Source organism: Eretmochelys imbricata, chromosome 2 (genome assembly GCF_965152235.1).
Source record: "Eretmochelys imbricata isolate rEreImb1 chromosome 2, rEreImb1.hap1, whole genome shotgun sequence".
NCBI classification, from domain to species: Eukaryota; Metazoa; Chordata; order Testudines; family Cheloniidae; genus Eretmochelys; species Eretmochelys imbricata.
Window position 1 is genome coordinate 112,600,162 of NC_135573.1, and position 18,274 is coordinate 112,618,435.

Genomic DNA, 18,274 nt, shown 5'->3' on the forward strand with positions numbered 1-18,274 from the left:
AAAATGGGTTCTTTTAAATGCTGCATTGCAGATAGAGGCTATACTTTAAAACTCACAACACTATCTACCACAAACCATTTAGAGCAGCAGGAATCTAATCAAACAGTTTTTTTTTTTCAATATATGCAGTACTTGCAAACCCTGGCTTGTACTTTCATAGACTCAATCACAGAATCCTAGAAACTACACATTGTAAGGAAAGTGATCACTTTAGATAAGCTATTACCAGCAGGAGAGTGGGGTGGGGGGAGAGAAAACCTTTTGTAGTGGTAAATACCCATTTTTTCATGGTTTGTGTGTATAAAAAGATCTTCCGTACTTTCCACAGTATGCATCTGATGAAGTGAGCTGTAGCTCACGAAAGCTTATGCTCAAATAAATTGGTTAGTCTCTAAGGTGCCACAAGTACTCCTTTTCTTTTTAAAACCGATTAAGCTGTTTAGCCAACTCCTTGCCAATGCCTGGTCATTTCATGCAGTGTATTCTTGAGTGATTTCTCTTGTAATGATTTAAGATATGGGGCCAGTGTTGTGATAAACACCTTTCTTGTTCCATGAATGTTGCATCTGGAATGTTGCACTGTGATGTACTGTGTCTTGTTAGATTTCACCTGCCAGATGACACTACATCATCAAAAAAGTCACCAAGCACTCAGTGGGACAGGAGGAGCGAGATATCTTGAAAGGGCTGTGAGACAAAGGCAGGAAGCCAGCTCTCTAATCCTGCTTTTTCTTCATCCAGGATAATATTAAGGCAGAGGCTAAAGCATGCTGTGGATCCAGCATTTTAGGTACTCAGTTCAATGTATCTATATTATTTTTACTTTGCTAAGTATGAGTCTTTTTAATGAACATAAAAGGAAAAAAACTCATTCATTTGTAAATTCTATTTGTTGCTGTCTGCTCTGCTCTCATCTTATGAAAAAGGGAGGCAGGGACCTACTGTTTGCAGAAGATGCTTCCTTTGGGAAGAAAGCACTACAATTAGGACAATAAGGTCCTTCTTTATGAGTACTGTTTGCCAGGTCCACCACCAATTCCTTCTGACTGTCCCACAGGATCGGAGAAAAGGAACATACAACAGAAAATTACTCATTAGTAATTCCATTTTCACTATGTTCTCTCATCTTACAGCCTCCCCTTCTTCCTTTCAAAGATTGGTGCCAATTCTCACACTCCTATCTTTTTAACCAGAAGATGATGGAGGTGGTGGGGAGACTGGAGCTTGCATAGAGGAAGACTCACTCTTCTGCATCCTTGCCTCCTGATAGGCAGAATCATATAACACCAAAGGTCATCGTCTGTTTTGTAGGTTGTGAGAAGAGAGATACACAACCAAGTTTTTTATATGCTGCCTCTGCTGTTCTTGACATGAAAAGCTAAAAAATAAAATACAAAGGAAGAGCAGAATTTCCACAGCTTGTTTTCAGGTGAGGAACTCTGGACAACTTTTCATCTGCTTCTTGAAGGACAATACCATATTACAAGCCAGAACATTATCACACGATGAGGGCGATTATTCAGCATGGTACACAATGTTCTATCTTGATGCCTTGTGAGGCTTAACTACTACAGCTTTTTGTTTTCTGCCTTGGTGTTACCAAAGTTGCAGGAGACCTAATATTTAAGCCTTGACCCGGGTGCCTACTTTGACATCAGCATGCAAGCACAGGTGCGTTTTCCACACAGTCAGACACCTTGTTGCTTTTCTTTCTTGCCCTCATTGAGCAACAAAACTGACAGCAGATTTTCAGCTGATCAGCCTAAAAGTCTGGACAAATCTTTTGGGCAACATCCTAACTTTTGTTTTCAGTCATATTTCGGGGACCTTTTCCTAAGTGTTTTCATTTGGCTAAGTATCAGTTTTGTTAAACTGCAATGGGGAACATGGTTCATTTTGATTCCTGCTCCTTTATTATGTTACATAGAGATGATCAACAAGACTTCCATTACAAGGCCATTTTTCACACACATCTCTAAGTCAGGACTGTGAAAGGATTTTTGTCTCAAAAGATTTATGGTTATTGTCAGAACAGAGGAAAAAGTGTTTTTTTTAAATTTACAGTCACTTTTAAAAATGGCTTAAACAGTGCTATTTAAAATTAGCCTCTTTGTACATTTGATTTTTTTTTAATTTCCTGCTCTTCTAACTTCAAATGGACAGGTTAGTAATAAATCAATTGCTTTCTCTTTTTCTTTTTACATACATCTAGCTGTAGAGAAAAAACATCCACATATGGGTAAGGATTTTTAAAACAATTTTTAAAACAAATCAAAACCTATTCCCTGTCACTAGCAGACCAAATTCTCTGCTGATGTAAATTAGTATAGCTCCACTGAAGTAAACGGAGCAGTGCCAATCTACATCTGCAGAGAATTTGGCCCTGTGTGTCTATAAATTAATTGCAGAAGCCAGAGTTGGAAGGTTTCATCAATTTCCTAATACCAGTGTTAGCACTAAACATTTTCACGGTCAGAAATTAGAGCTAAAAATATCCACTGTAAAACTCTCCCATGTAAGATGTTTCCTCTTCAATGCAGGGTTTACAAAAATTTCTCTACCAGCACACTGATACAGGCAACTACTTTCTATGAGAGTTGAGTCTTATTAGTCACTGCATTTTACTGCAGGAAGATGCATGAGTTTGGCTGTTACTGTTCTACCTTCTCCCCACAATGCACTCCTCTCTCCAGACATAATCTAGGCTTCACTGGTAATTGTGGGTGCTTAACACCTCTGAAAACAAGGCCACTTTTATTAAAGTGACTGTGGTCCTCTTGGTCCAGCTCCAAGTGAAGCCAGTAAGAGTCTTCTCACTGATTCCAATGGGAGCTGGATCAGGCTACACAATTTCTCTCTCTCTCTCTCTCTCTTTCAAAACTTAAAAATTTGGCTCTCTTTTTCAAAAACTAAATCTTCTCTACAGATGTAGAATGTACTGCTCGTGGCTTATTTTTGCAGTGTTTAAAAACTATTATACAATGTTTTATATTAAATCATTCTAAAGCTATAACAAACTGTGGATGACTAAAGCAAAGTATGAAGCTATGGAGATGCAGTAGTGATGCTGTTTGCACGGATAGGAACTTTGATTTCCAGACTGTAAAAATTCTCTCCAGGTTGACGACTGGCATGGAAAATCTGACGTGAAGATCAGAAGATTGGCTGTAGCAAGGGCTGAAATGGGTAATGGGATTACGGTGATTCTGCATTCTCTGCTCACACCACATTACAAAGCATATTGCAAAAACTATATATATTAATAAAAGCCATCTTTCCTCCCAAATGTCAATCAGACACATTTAAAAATTCTAACATCATGGTAAAGTATATTTAGTCGTGGAAAAGTGAATTTAAAGGATATATAATTAATTTAAAGGAATCTTGGCTTTCCGATGAAGTTCCAGTGATTAAATTCTGAAATTGTTTCCTGTGTTGGATTTCCATTAAAGTCAATGGAAAATCTGCCCCTGGACCACTTGAAGGTCTGTGGCTCATATTTTTACCTGTCCCTGGCAGGTCACATGATATCATGCCTTCTTGATAATAGGAAAGCTATTTTAGAGTTCTTGGACATTGAAAAATTAAGCCTCCAAGCCCACAGAAAAATGCTTATCTTTATGCAGGTGAGTACTTCCATTGATGTCACATGACAGAAGCAGAAGTCACTGGGAATGTTCATAAACATAAAGTCAAGCACATATGTAAGTGTTTGCCTTATTCTAACATTTCAGCCACTGTGAAATCTGTCCATGGTATTAAAGTAATCTTACTGCAGAGGCATGCAAAAAAATTAAAAAAAAAAACTTTTTAAATTAGAAACCAGGAAATATTGTAAAGCTTTATATGACAATCCAATATCTTTTTCTTTTTATTTAAAATGAATAATGTTGTTTGGTGTGAAAAATGGTTTTATTGGACAGGTTTGTGATGACCTAAAATAACTCACTTATGGCTTCTGCCAGGATAAACAACATATTCAAACAACTGGTTACCTTATGAACAGTTAAATTATTCCAGTAGTCCCTGGATTTCAAGTAATCCTCTTTGTCCTGAATTCCCCTTTCACAGCCTCCGGTATGGATATGTTATATTCTTTTATAGTGATTTGCCTTATCTGCTCTTGTAGTACAATACAGGATAGTGAGCAGATCTTACAAACTCATGCCAATAAAACCGTTTACCACCACACACCACCATGTACAGTAAACAAGCACGCTCTCTCTCTGTCTCACACACACAGAGTTTTTTCATAATTCTCAAAAAGAAAAGGAGTACTTGTGGCACCTTAGAGACTAACCAATTTATTTGAGCATGAGCTTTCCTGAGCTACAGCTCACTTCATCGGATGCAGCATCCGATGAAGTGAGCTGTAGCTCACGAAAGCTCATGCTCAAATAAATTGGTTAGTCTCTAAGGTGCCACAAGTACTTCTTTTCTTTTTGCGGATACAGACTAACACGGCTGTTACTCTGAAACCTTTCATAATCCTGTATTTCAAAGTGCAGTAGGTCATTACTTTAATACCATGCATTATTTCTTTTTCCTCACAATTGCATATGTTTTCACACTTAGGTGTCCTATTTTAGGCACCCAAATCCATATTTGGGGACATATAAAAGTAGTCTGATTTTCAGAGGCGCTGGGATGCAGTTCCTAATGATAGGTATAGTGTTTGATGATATAGTATTTCATTACAGAAGACAATGTCACATATGTATGTGTGGAAGGGGATTTTCCTTCTGCACTTGGATTTTCTTGCTATCAGTGTAGAGTGAGCCCTCTTTAGTGGTGCTAAATACTAGATGTTTGTTTATTTATTTAGATATATGTACTATGGTCCCAACTGAGGAAAGCATAACCTACTCAGGACAGCACTGAGCATAAGCGGAAATGCTGTACTACACAGGGATGGATTTAAGCATATGCTCAAGTGCTTTCCCGAATTAGGGCCTATAAAAAGAGCACCCACCCTCCATCTGCTCTAAGACCCCTTGAGATAACTTAAAATACAAATAAAAATGCACCCCATTATAACTAAACTGCAGTCATTCCAGCCCTTATAGCCATCCCCAACTAGCAAACCAGGCAAACGAACCGTTGATACTACCTTTCCTCTTCAACAGTAAATCACCCTCACAGGTCTCCCCTGCCCATTTCAAATGTTCAGGGGAAAAAAAAGATGAGCTTTGCAACATGTCTTAAAGGTCATCAGATTCAGCCTTTCCTGGAGCAAGGTGGGGAGTAAGTTCTAATGCAGAGGAGTCCTAATTCAATCAGATTCCAGCTCTAGCGCTTCTGCTTATCTCAATTGTAGCTCTGTGCCATGATGAGAGAAAGGATCTCTTAGACAGACCCATTTAGTCTATGTCTACACAGCACACTAAGCCTCGACTCAGACTCAGATTTGAGCCCAAGTCCAAACCCCACTTCCATCTGCATAGAAATTAGCCTGATGACATATTTAGTGCAACAGACTATTTTTTTAATCACTGGAAGGAGTTATTCATGTTTCTTGGTGACGCCCAAAGATATATATAAAATTAGTTAAGTAGACAAGAATTGCAAGCTTCCACAATGAAGTAGCATCTGAGCTGACTTCACAGAAATAAGGGCAAAGAGTAAGGCAGAAGTACTGCTAAAAATAAAGTGTTAAAAAGTAGCTAAAACAAACAAGCTAAAATGTGTAATTTAATTACAAACACTATAATTTTTGAATTCACTTAAATGGTTGTAATCTGTGGGATGGGAATGAGTTAGGTGCCTGACTCACTCCACACAAAACAATAACAGGATGAAGACGACGATGAGGTGGCCTATTTAAGTATTTATCCACAGTGGAACAGCCATTGGGCCAGAGAGAGAGAGAGAGAGAATGATTCTGTAGTCCGGTGGTTAGGGCATCCACCTGGGACACTGGAGACCCAGGGTCCAGTTCCCCGGCTCTATTCATTCTTTCATTATTTATCCATAATGGAACAGCTTCAACTGGAGAGATAGAGGGAGCCCCAATATCAGAATATCCATAGCTCAGTTGCTAGACCACTTTTCTAACAGGTGGGAGACACCTGTTCAAAACCTCTCTCTCCATCAAGAAGGGGGAGAATTGACCTGGGCCTCCCATAGCCATTGGGCTAAAAGTTATGAGGTGTGCAGCAGCATCACCACCACCTCCTCCTTCTCCAGCCAGGTTTTGAATGGCACACTATCCGGGAGGTGTGCTCAGAGGCCTCTTACCAGATTGGGCCCCAGACACAACTTAAACAGGTGAATGACTGTCTACCCTGGCTTGTGAAACACTTTGGGGCTTAGGTAGGAGATAGGCATCCGGATGCCAAGAGTGAGGTATGCCCAGAGGCCAAAACTTAGGTGCAGATGGAACTTTCACCCTGAAAAGTTAGGCGCTGAGTAAATTTGTGTGTCGACTGGATTTGGCAGGAGTTTGTGAATCACAGTGGAGCCAAAACTGGGATGTAGGCACCGAAAGGCACCTTAGGATGAGATTAGGTGCCTAAATCTGGGGTTTAGGCAACCAAGCACCTGTGTGGATCTGGGCTTAAGTGCTTGGCTGAATTATCATCTTTGTGCTCTTCACACAGGAAACAACAGAATAAACTGAAGGAGAGGTTAGACGACTGACAAATACGTAATAGGCAACGTGTATTTTTTCCCTTACTTAAATGGGATGACATAAAGCAATGAAATTTCATTCTTGGGTGTGAATGTTATTTTTCTTGTCACATTTGTGAAGTATCCAGGTCATGAGTATTATGGATTTTCAGATTTGCCATGGGAATCTGTGGTGCCCTGTGCTCTAAGCAATCCAAAGCAATGTAAATGATTTCCCTTTCCACAATAGTTAATCCAGCAGTGACTCAGCCAGAATGTTGATATCAACAGCACCATGGGGTCATTCCATTTTTCTTCATTATGTCCTTGTTAGTAAGAGAAGAGTGATTGCCATACACGGCTATAATTTATCCTTCAACTACTTTACGCATGTTTAATTTTTAACTCTCATTAGATGATTTTTACAATTATTCTAAGTGACAAACCTAAGTAAAATTAAAAGAGAAGTATGAAGGCCTGATTTGGATCTCATTAGGTAAACCACGAGTTAAGGCCATTGAAGTTACTGGTATTATAACATTACAAGATCAGGCCATAAGACTGTACATACAGTATTGTCAATTTAAAGTTGAGTAGACAAGTATCTCTTACCTTTATCATAGATTTCCTTCAAGACTCCTCGTTTTATAAGCTCCTCTCTGCTTTGCCTCATTGATATTTTTCTTTCCAGAGCTACAATGCAAGGACAAACGTACGATTAAATACAAAAATAAACGCCAAGGCAATTTTGAAAGGTCATGTGCTTTTTATAGCATTTATTTTTACTCTCTGGGCCAAATCTTTGTCCAGTTGAAGTCAATGGCAAAAGTCAGTCCCATTAGTATCTGAAAACAGAGACAGCCACAACTCTGTAGATTTCCGCTGGTAGTTGTAACATGACTGTTGATACAAATGAATACAGACTGATTTATTGGGGTGCACTTCTGTACTCTCACTGCTTCATCAAACATATGAGCCTAGGATATTGGAGAGAATTAGGAACAATGAGGAGAATGGGGTATAATTCACGTGGAAGGGGGGAGAAAGGAAGATGGAAAGAGATTTGAAGGAGCACTGTCAGTGAATGGCATTTGGCTGTGAAACCTTCCCATACCAGATCAGGATGAGCTCATGCCTTAGCTCCTTTAAAGGGCCTGAACCTGCATCTTTGAAGTCAATGGGAATTTTGTCATTAACTTCAGCGGGAGTAAATTCAGGCCCTTATGGCACAATGCAAGACATGTCTGAAGAGGTCTTTCCTCAAAGGAGGCAGTGACATTTATGCTGGCAAGTCCCCTTCCTCTTATAGATTTCTTCCCAAAGAAAGGAGTCTTGTGAAATACAACCCTTATGAAGGGGGAAGTGGAGAATAGGCTATGTTCAGGATGAACGAGAGCCATGTCCTCATCTGGTGTAAATCAGAGAAGTTCCATTAAAGTCAATGAAGCTCCCCTTGTTTACACCAGTTAAGGATCTGGTCAAACACGTTATAATTCTTATTTTGGTGCCTAGATACCATGGTGATCAGGGCACCAGAAAGACAGATAGAATCACGCTGTTTGATTAGTTCAACAATAATTTTAAAGCAATGTCCAGTTAACTAAGACATCAAAAAGTAATTGGCCTTATCTGTCCATTCAGGCATGTATCGGAGAGTGAGCAAGGGGTGCATAAAATGATGCATAGGGGTTGCTGAGATTTTGTGTGCTCTGTGAGAAACCAAGGCATAGCTTGCCAAAAAGGAAGCATAGTCAAGGGCAAATCCCTAGAGCCATATGCTCTCCTGTCAGATCCAGCACACAAAAAATGAACCAGGAGGAAGCAACTTCAAGCTGTGCAAGACAGATTTAAAGCGAAAGAGGCACTGAAATGACTTTTTCCTGCCCTCCAAACATGAGAACATAACCACTGGTTGTGCGGCTGCGAGTTCTCTGTTCCTCAAGTCAGGAGACACTGCGTACTTGGAGGATGGGTGAGGTTTATATTGACAACTTGTTTGCTATTAGATATATGCTGTGTGATGATCAGTTTCAAGATACTAAGGCCTGGGCCCTGGTGCCTATTATAACTCTGCTTATAAAAGGTACGGTGTCTGATGGAAGTAATTTCTGTCTCTCCTTTTTTATCTAATTTTTAGATTTGATTATATATCTCTCCAGATAAAAAAATAAAAACAAGTAGTCAACATCTAACATCTGAAAAAAAGCAATATATGAACATCTGTGTATATTAAACACACTTACATTTCCTTACACACTGAAATCCCAGAATGATCATCATATTATCTTGAATATGTCCAACTGACCTCTAATGTCAATTAGCCTTTAAAGGCTGTTCTCTATACTGGAATAGAAGGCTTCAGACCCAATACCCCATCACCTTCTACAGTTTTATGTCTATATGTATGTCCCAGATGATATTATCCGCTGCTTTGATCACCCTCTACATTTAACATAACAAATCTCTTACAAGAGACCTAATAGCTATACTATATGGATAACATTTTCAAAAGTGACTTCGATATTTAGGAGCCTACGTCCCACTGACTTTCAGTGAGATTTAGACTACTAAGTACCTAAGACACTTTTGAAATGAGCCTTAGGGTACATCTATACTCTGAGCTGGAGGAACAAATTCCAGCTCAAGGAGACATACCTGTGCTAGCTCTGATCAAACTAGCATACTAAAAATAGAAGTATAGCCGTGGCAAGAGGGGCTAGCCGCCCTGAGTACATGCACAGCATCTTTGACTGGTATGGTCTCAGGACAGCAAGTCAGTGGCCACTGCTTGCATCGTTGTGGCTACTCTCTATTTTTGGTGCACTAATTTGAGCACAGCCAGCGAGAGTATGTCTCCTTGAGCTGGAATTTACGCTTGCAGCTCAAAGTGTAAACATACCCTTAGTCACTTTGGCCCTTCTGAAAATTTTACACTTTGTGCATTTTGCTGAGTGTTGGATCTAAATAAGCTGAAACACACATCTTGCTATCAAGGGCTTTGCATTTTTGAAAGCCTGGTTATTTGTCTTGATTATCTGACAAAACAGTAAACAGTAAATGAAGCCAAAATAGGCCAACAAGCACCAGAAAATGATTACACAGGCTAAAAAAGTAATTCAATAAATCCCATAAGAAGCATCAAAAAGCCAAATTAACAGTTCAACAGGTTTTCTAATGATGAACTGTTATTAACTACCAGAACAATAAAAATAGCAAACTCAACTTTGCAAGATACATGAGATACATGCATGGAGAGGCTCCCCAACAGCTAGAAGAGAGGAACTGAGGGACAGTTGGGTCTTTTATCCCCTTGGGGTGATAGGCAGTTTTGCAATTGACTTCAATGGGCCCAGGAGTTCACCCTTGGACTCTAAGGAGGGTAGGGTGACCAGATGGCAAATGTGAAAAATTGGGACGGAGGTGGGGGAGTTATCGGAGCCTAAAAGCCCCAAATCTCTGGACTATCCCTATAAAATCAAGACATCTGGTCACCCTAAAGGAGGTTAATGAGCACAACTCCTACAGATTTTCATCACTAGCAGAAGTTCCATTGATTATGAATAAGGCTAGGTTTTAGTGACGGGTATTTTTAGTAAAAGTCATGGACAGTTCATGAGCCATGAATTTTTGTTTACTGCCCGTGACCTGTCCATGACTTTTACTATATGCCCCTAAGTAAAACTTGGGAGGGGGTGACTTGGGGGAGCAGCCCTGGGGGTGCCATGGATACTCTGGGGAGCGTGCCCTCGGGGGGCACCACGGGTATGCAGGGGAGGGGTGTGGCCTGGGAGGGGCGCCATGGGCACTTGGGGGGGGCGGAAGGGGTTGTGGGGGCTGGGGTAGGTTCCCTACACGGCTCCTGGGAAGCGGCGACCTCCAGCTCCTAGCTCCATGTGCTGCTTCTGCTCCACCCCAAGCCCCGGTTCTGCAGCTCCCATTGGCTGGGAACCATGGCCAATGGGAGTTGTGGGGGTGGTGCCTGCGGGTGGAGGTAGCACCTGGAGCGAGGAGCTGAGGGAGGGGCATTCCTGTCACACTTCCGGGGAGCCCCCACCCCCAGGTAAGCACCACCCCACACCCCAATCCCTAGCCCTGAGCCACCCCCCACCCAAACTCCTGCTGCTGGAGGCCCGGGGGGAGGGGAGGCCAAGACTGCCCCAGCAGCAGCTGGTGCAGCTGGCCCAGGGGCTGCCTGAGCTGCTTAGGTCCTCTTTAGGATAAATTCCCACTGGCTTCAGTGGGAGTCTGCCTGAGTAAATGCTTCAAGACCCTGCCATTTTATATTTCCTTGGATTAGGTGGGATTTTATGCTGCCCTGTTTTGGCATTGTTTTTAAAGCTTTGTTCTTTTTAAACACTGAGCACAGTGAGGTCCTGAGCCTGTCCCCATTGAACTAAATGATAAAACTCTGACTGACTTCAGTGGTGCAGGACGTGGCCTTAAATAAATAGGAAAAACGTAAGCCTGTCGAACTGTTTTTTCAACAACTCCGAGAAAATCTCTCATTTCTCATTCATTTAAACAGGGAAGTGCATTCACTCTGCCTAACGGTACCTCTCTACCGGAAACCAAGCTGGAAGAAATATCACCAAAATAACAACACCTGCTTACAGGCAGCAGCACTGTTCACTGAATGGAGATGCTGAAAGTGCCAAGTATTGCTAAACGATATTCTGAAAATTGATATACTAAACTGTACCTTGGGCGGCTAGATAAGCAATGTGTATTGTATCTATATCCATATGTGCACACACAGGAATGTGTGCGTGCGTGCGTGCACAGGACATACACGTGCAGATGGACCAAATTATTCTCTCTCTCTCACTCACACACACTCTCTCGGTTTAGTCCACAGTTCACTCCGTAAGGCATTACAAGTAGCATTTTTTTTATACTCAGGAAGAAGCATAAGTGAAGAGCTTCAGCCCACGCCATTCTACACCCTGCGGAATCAAAACTAGTGTTAAGGAATAAGGTAATTTCATGGATAGAAGTCAACATTTCAGAGAGGCAGACATTAGGTTTTAGTCAAACAGTCCTAATCGGAAAGACAAGAAATCGTGAAAAAAAATCACAGCAGACAGAGTCCCCTCTTCAAAATAATTGGATAGCCAGACAGCTAAGTAGAGAGAAATGCTTCTCACACACACAGAGAGACTATTTTTTTAGGCTAAATTATGTAGAAGTCTAATCATAGATTGTTTAGGATGATTGTCTGCGCACCAGCTTCTTCACAGTCCCTGTAGCAAAGCTGTGCTTGTCATAGTCATCACAGCAGAAGATGATACAAAAGCTTCTGTTCAAAACTTGGGCTAAAAACAAGAACTTTGCTCTTTTTTAAAAAAAAGTCTCCTGTGTCCATTAGAAAGGATTTGGCAGCTACACTCAAAGAATTAATCACCTACCCTACTGAACCAGAGTTTAGTTACCAAAATATCTACAGGAAGGGCTTGTCAGGCTGTTCATCTAAGGACAGCTCTGAGTGACAGCAGGACCTGATGATATTAAAACTCAAGAACCAATAATTTTTCTTTATTAGGACTCTTCTCCCCACCAAACAAGTCCTGTATATTTATGTGCATGTTCTCCTTAAGGTGCTGCGGAATCAGGGTGAGATAATCACAAATACACAACTTACAGTTCATAAAGCCTATGTGTAAAACTCATAGCGAACTAACAGCTTGAACAATGTGAACTACCTGCAGAGCTCAGAATTACCCTGACAAAGACTGAAAGCTCTTTTGCCAAGGATTTTTTTCAAAGGAGGAAGCTGGTACAGCATAAAGTTATTCACTATGCACTTAGAAGGGATCTATTCATAAGAGAAGAAAAATAAAGACCTTTATGAATTAACCTTTGATTCTTGAGAACCTTGTAACTTCAGTGATGGGGAAAATTAAGTATAATTAATATTTAAGATGTATTCCTTCCATTGGAATTTTTACTAGTGATATATTGATTAACCTTGTTTTGTCCATTCATACAATATGGTTCCTTTTCCAGGACGATATAAATCATTTGCAAGCTCTTGCTATAGGAATTAATTAAGTTTTAAAATGCTATTCTGCTATCAAAATAAATGAACTAGTTTTTAAATAAACCAATTTTCAGTTGCTGGTTTCTAGACAAAGAGGACACGCACATGGGCACACAGAGAGAGCATATTTTGCCACTCTGATCTACAATATACGGTTTCCTATCTGGTTTGATAAAATTAAAGATAAGAAATATTTTTATTTACATTTCTGAGCCAGTGTTTTTGAGCCTTTTTAAAAGCAGGGTCACCCCTCTGTTATTCAAGTAGCGCTTTTCTCTGTGTCTGATCCATGAAAATCAGAACAGTCTAGACAAGGTCACAAGGATTTCCTGCCCCTTCATTCTGGAAACATACCACTATTTTGTCTTTATTTCTTTAATAAACCCTTATGCTCCACGATAACAGTGATCATGGACTGTTTCCAGCTGAGAAGGTGAAGCATACAGCTGCCTGTGTGCCCAGTGCTTAACCTGCTGCATTAAACCGCCACAGAGACATTTATGTATTGAGGAAACATCAGCCAATCAACCCTTCCTACCCATCTCTCCCAGACCAAGCTTGTCACCTCTGTAGCGCATCAGCGTCCCCAACACATATATGAGAGAAGATTGCCACCCTTTGCACAACATACCATGCTGCTGATTAAACTACAGAGATGACAAGCAACAGTCAAAATAATCTGCTCTAGTCAGATGGATCTTAATCTTGCTCTTGTGTAAGGCTGCCCCCTTGGCTTTCCTCTAAGGGAACACTGTGGCATGCTTAGTCTGAATTCTTCCTTTTAAAGACCACTGTATTTTTCATTGGTCATGTAGTCAACAGAGGTCATTACAACATGGCAAGAGCTCTCTCTTTTGTAAACTATATCTGGAATCAATATTCGGAATTTGCTTTTCTAATATTCCAAATATGGATAGTTAGAAAATAAATGTAAGTTACTGGCTCCATGGTGTGAAGATACACAAACATGCACCATTCCCTTTAGAATTATGAAGGAGGAGAGATATGTATTTTCATGAGATACTCACATGAGAGGCACCAGTAAACTGTGTATTAAGACATCCTGAAACTTGTTTTTCACGCACATGGAGTTTCTAGGTAGTCAGCTAGTATCCTATTTGATTTAAATGAGTAGTTTTGAAAAGAGAAATAACGTGGATGAAAGTCTCAGACAGAGCAGGGCAAAACTCACAGGTTCCAGTTCACAGGAGGCTCAATTAATTTTTGGTTTGTTTCATTTAGGGTGACCAGATGGCAAGTGTGAAAAATTGGGATGGAGGAGTGGGGATGGGGTAATAGTTGCCTATATAAGACAAAGCCTCTACTATTGGGATGGTCCTGACAACATTGGGACATCTGATCATCCTAGTTTCATTTCATATGAGTTGACATCCTTGAGTTTTGCTTTGGGTCTGTGGTTTGAATGAACTTTAAAGTCAAAGTAAGCTCAGCTGAACTACTGAATTTTGTCTTGTTTAGAACTGAAACTGAACAAACTCATTCAGTTTTGCATGGTTTCAGGGTAGATAAAAATCAATGATTTAAAAATAAAATTAAAAATTTGGATTTTTTGATAAAATGCTTTTTGAGGAAAAAACCTATCGAAGGATAGTTTTAATTAAGATACTTTATAGCTCAAAGATATCTCATCATGGAATAGGGATTATAAATTCTAATTCTATAGTATGAGACAATATATTAATGTTTATGTAATGTTTAAGAAAAGTTTTGTAAATAAGTTCCAATAGTTCATGGATTAGGGACCCAATTTTATGGAATTCCAGGAGCTTCTGTATAGATTATTTAGGTTAATCTTTCTATCTACCCAATGGGACTCAGTGCTCTGTCTAGAAGATAACATCAGAGATGCTTAGTTTTGCACTTCTCAAATTGGATTTGTGTCTCCAGAGATAACATGCTTGTTAACAACAAAAATGTTTTTAAATAAATAAAGAATATATAGAGGTGAGAAATAACAGACCTCAACCCTATTGTCCCTCTGCAAATTTGTGTACACAGAGTCAATCCCTTACCTTTCAAAAAGTTCAATGAATAGAAGATTGTTGGGGGTGGAATAGATCTGGACAAGGAGAAGAAGTCTGGAGATAAATGTGAGAAGGGAGGGACAGACAGTAGAAACAAAGTGAAATTGTTTGAGCAGTATATTCCAGAAGTCTTGAGGTCTTTCTGAGTGTCGTCTTCATTGATTTGAGATCTACCATACCATTCTCTCACTAGAAGGGAAAACCTATAATGGCAGCAGGCCGTAAAAGAGACCCAGTTTGGGAATATTTTAATGAAGTTCCTCTACCTGTGGGTACGATAGGCATGTGTGCAAAATGCAAACAGTACAACAAAGAAATGCAAGGTCATTCATGCCTCAATGAAACAACATCATGAGAATTGTTCCTTCTCAGGAGGAAGCTGCGTTGAAGATGATGAAAGGAACATGTCTGAACATGCAGGATCTTCAGGTTGGTAAACTTTTTTATTTCATACTTCTTTCTTAAGGACTGCCTGTCTTCCTTCTGGTCTGTTCTTGAATTCTCAAGTTTGAGCAAAAAATATAGTTGTTACTCTATGGTACTACCATTTTAGATGCAGTTGTGATAAAAAATAAATAGCTGAAATAGGCAGATCTTCCTTTTACAATTTCACCTTTAAAGTAGTACTGAGTGTCAGTGAATGCAATGAGTAATACTAAATGAGCAGTATGGTAATAATTAAATAACTGCATTGACTTATTTTGTTTAGGAGAATCCATCCTCAACATACAGGATTCTGAAGACTATCCACCTTCAAGATCACCATAATTTCCTATAGTTTCAGAGTTATCCGCCAATTATAGTGTTTCAGTCACATCATGTATGTCACATAGCCACAGTATATCACCTGTAGCAAAAAGAAAACAAAATCTCCATCATCCAGAAACAACCACAGAGAAGTTTGTGATAAGAACCAGCAAATTACACAAAGAGGTAATTGATGAAAAAAATGTCCCGGTTTGTTTATGCAACAAACTCTCCCTTCTGTATGATTGAGAGCCCACACTTCATTAACATGGTTCAGTCATTAAGACCAGGATACAGTCCATCCAACAGAGCAGATGTCGCAGGGAAATTGCTGGATAAAGTGTATGAAAGAGAAATTGAGCAGTATGCAAAAGGTCTAGAGGGTAAAATTGTTAACCTGAGTCTTGATGGGTGGAGCAATGCCCACAATGATTCTGTTGTATGTGCTTGTGTGAAAAAGAAGAAGGGAATGTCTTCCTTACAGAAACAATTGATACACCAGGAAATGCACACACAGCAGAATACTTACAAGAAGTAGCAGTAAAAGCTATAACAAACTGTGAAAAAAAATTCAAATGTCTAGTATGCAGTTTGGTCATAGACAATGAGAAGATGAGAAGAAATTATTTAGAAGAGAGTGAAGAGAGTCCCAAGCTAATAACATACGGTTGCAGTGCCCATTTGATGCACCTCGCAGCCAAAGACTTCAGTGTTCCAGAAATAAAAGCTAATGTTGTTAAAATTGCAAAATACTTCTGTAACAACCACTTTGCAGCAGCTGCTCTGAAAAAAGTGGGAGGAACCAAGCTAACTCTCCCACAAGACGTGCAATGGAACTCAGTAGTGGACTGTTTTGAGCACTATATCAAGAACTGGCCTAATCTGATGACAGTTTGTGGACAAAATCATGAAAAAATAGATGGCACTGTCACAGTCAAAGTTCTCAACATTGGGCTTAAGAAAAATGCTGAACACATGTCGAGTACCCTGAAGCCTATTTCTGTAGCCTTGAACAAAATGCAGGGAAATGACTGTTTTATTGCAGACGCTGTTGAAATTTGGAAGGAACTGAGTGAGATCTTAAAGAGAGAAATATGCAATGACAGAGTTAAATTACAGGCATTAAAAAAATGAATGGGACAAGCACTATCTCCAGCTCCTTTTCTTGCAAATATTCTCAATACTCGGTACCAGGGTCAAACCTTAACTGCTGAAGAAGAGGAGTTGGCTATAACATGGACATCCAGCAATCATCCCTCCATAATGCCAACTATAATAAACTTCAGAGCAAAGGGTGAACCAGTCAAGATATATATGTTTGCTGATGATGTTTTAAAGAAAGTCACACCAGTGAACCGGTGGAAGTCACTTAAACACTTGGATTCAGAGACTGTTGAAGTGATCATCTCACTTTTAACAGGAGTAGCTTCTTCTGCCAGTGTAGAAAGAATATTTTCCTCCTTTGGACTAATTCATTCCAAACTGAGAAATCGTTTGGGACCTGAAAAAGCAGGAAAGCTTGTTTTTCTTTTCCAGATTATGAACAAACAGGAAAATGAAGGTGAAGACGACTGAGTTAGCTGCAGAAGCCAATATTTTAAGGTTTTCATGTTGACCTGGCTGACATAGTCGATTTAATTTTTATTTTTTTGAAAAAAATATTTCATTTAACTATTTTAGTTAAAAACAATTTTAACAAAAACAAACCTGATTTTAAAAAACTTGAATGTTTAACTAAATTAAAAAATTCATATGCTTGTTTTGTTAAAATATTATGTTTGCTGTTGAAGAAAAAAATCCAGAATACTTAACGTTGTTGTTTTAGTTAAATAAAACAATTTAAAAGTCTGTCTGGTAATGTTCTTCTCCTAATACAGCATGGCAAGAAAATCCTCCAAATATTAATGATTAACCTGTTGAATTGGAGATAGTTCACCTCCCAACGACTTCATAAATATTTCCTTCAATTACCTTTGGTAAATGAAATAACCAAACAATCTGATATAGCTGTAAAACTAATCTGAAAAGTTTTCAAAATAAATCACTTTAAAAATGTATAGTGTATACCTTCTAAAAATGAAACCTACATCTATCTCTGAGTTGTGAAGAATATGTATTAAGAGTATAACAACCAACAAGCATGCACTTTTATGTAGAAATCCATGATTAAATCGAGTCTTCCTCACTCGTGATTTAAATCAAATCCACCCTGCATGGTTTCAAATCAAACCCATACAATCACTCCCCAGAACCTGTGAGAAGGGAAGAGCGTTCAAAACATTGTGCTTCATTACAGAGAAGCTTCTGGCAAACCTGGACCATGTTTACAATTATATACAAAAGTTTTGTATCTCTTTAGTCTCAGCCTTGGTTTTGGGGCCATAACACTTTCCACAAGGTAAGATTCATGCAAATCACTATCTACAAAGCAGGAGGCCATTATTTCTTTGTGGTGTCCACATACCAGAACTTCTTTCTGGTCCCAACCACAGCTTGTGCTGCCACACTGCAATATTATAAAACATGTGAGTCAGTGACAGAGACAGATGCGGGGGGTGGGGGGGGGTTATGAAGTTATGTGGGTTTTTTTTTAATTTGCTGAGCTTACACAAATGGCAAAAGAGTGAACTGCATTTCCAAATCAGTGAACGCTTAAATGACAGAGAAAAGTAATTCCCTCCACTGCAGCAATTACTGACTGAAATTATATGGTTTATGTTATACAGGAAAGACTAAGAATAAATAACAATAATAATACCAAGCTCTTATATAGCACTTCTCATCAGTAGATCTTAAAATATTTTCCAAAAGAGACCATTATAATTATCCCTATTTT

The 18,274-nt window shown here is 39.4% G+C and overlaps 1 protein-coding gene across 1 annotated transcript in view; it reads right to left on the reverse strand.

Annotated features, from left to right (window-relative positions):
• The window catches only part of PHACTR1 (phosphatase and actin regulator 1), a 178,166-nt gene that overhangs the window by 93,417 nt on the left and 66,475 nt on the right, over window positions 1-18,274 (reverse strand). Inside the window, exon 2 of the mRNA XM_077810641.1 lies at window positions 7,222-7,302. Within this exon, the coding sequence (XP_077666767.1) occupies window positions 7,222-7,302 (81 nt within the window). The remainder of the gene's footprint in view (window positions 1-7,221; window positions 7,303-18,274) is intronic.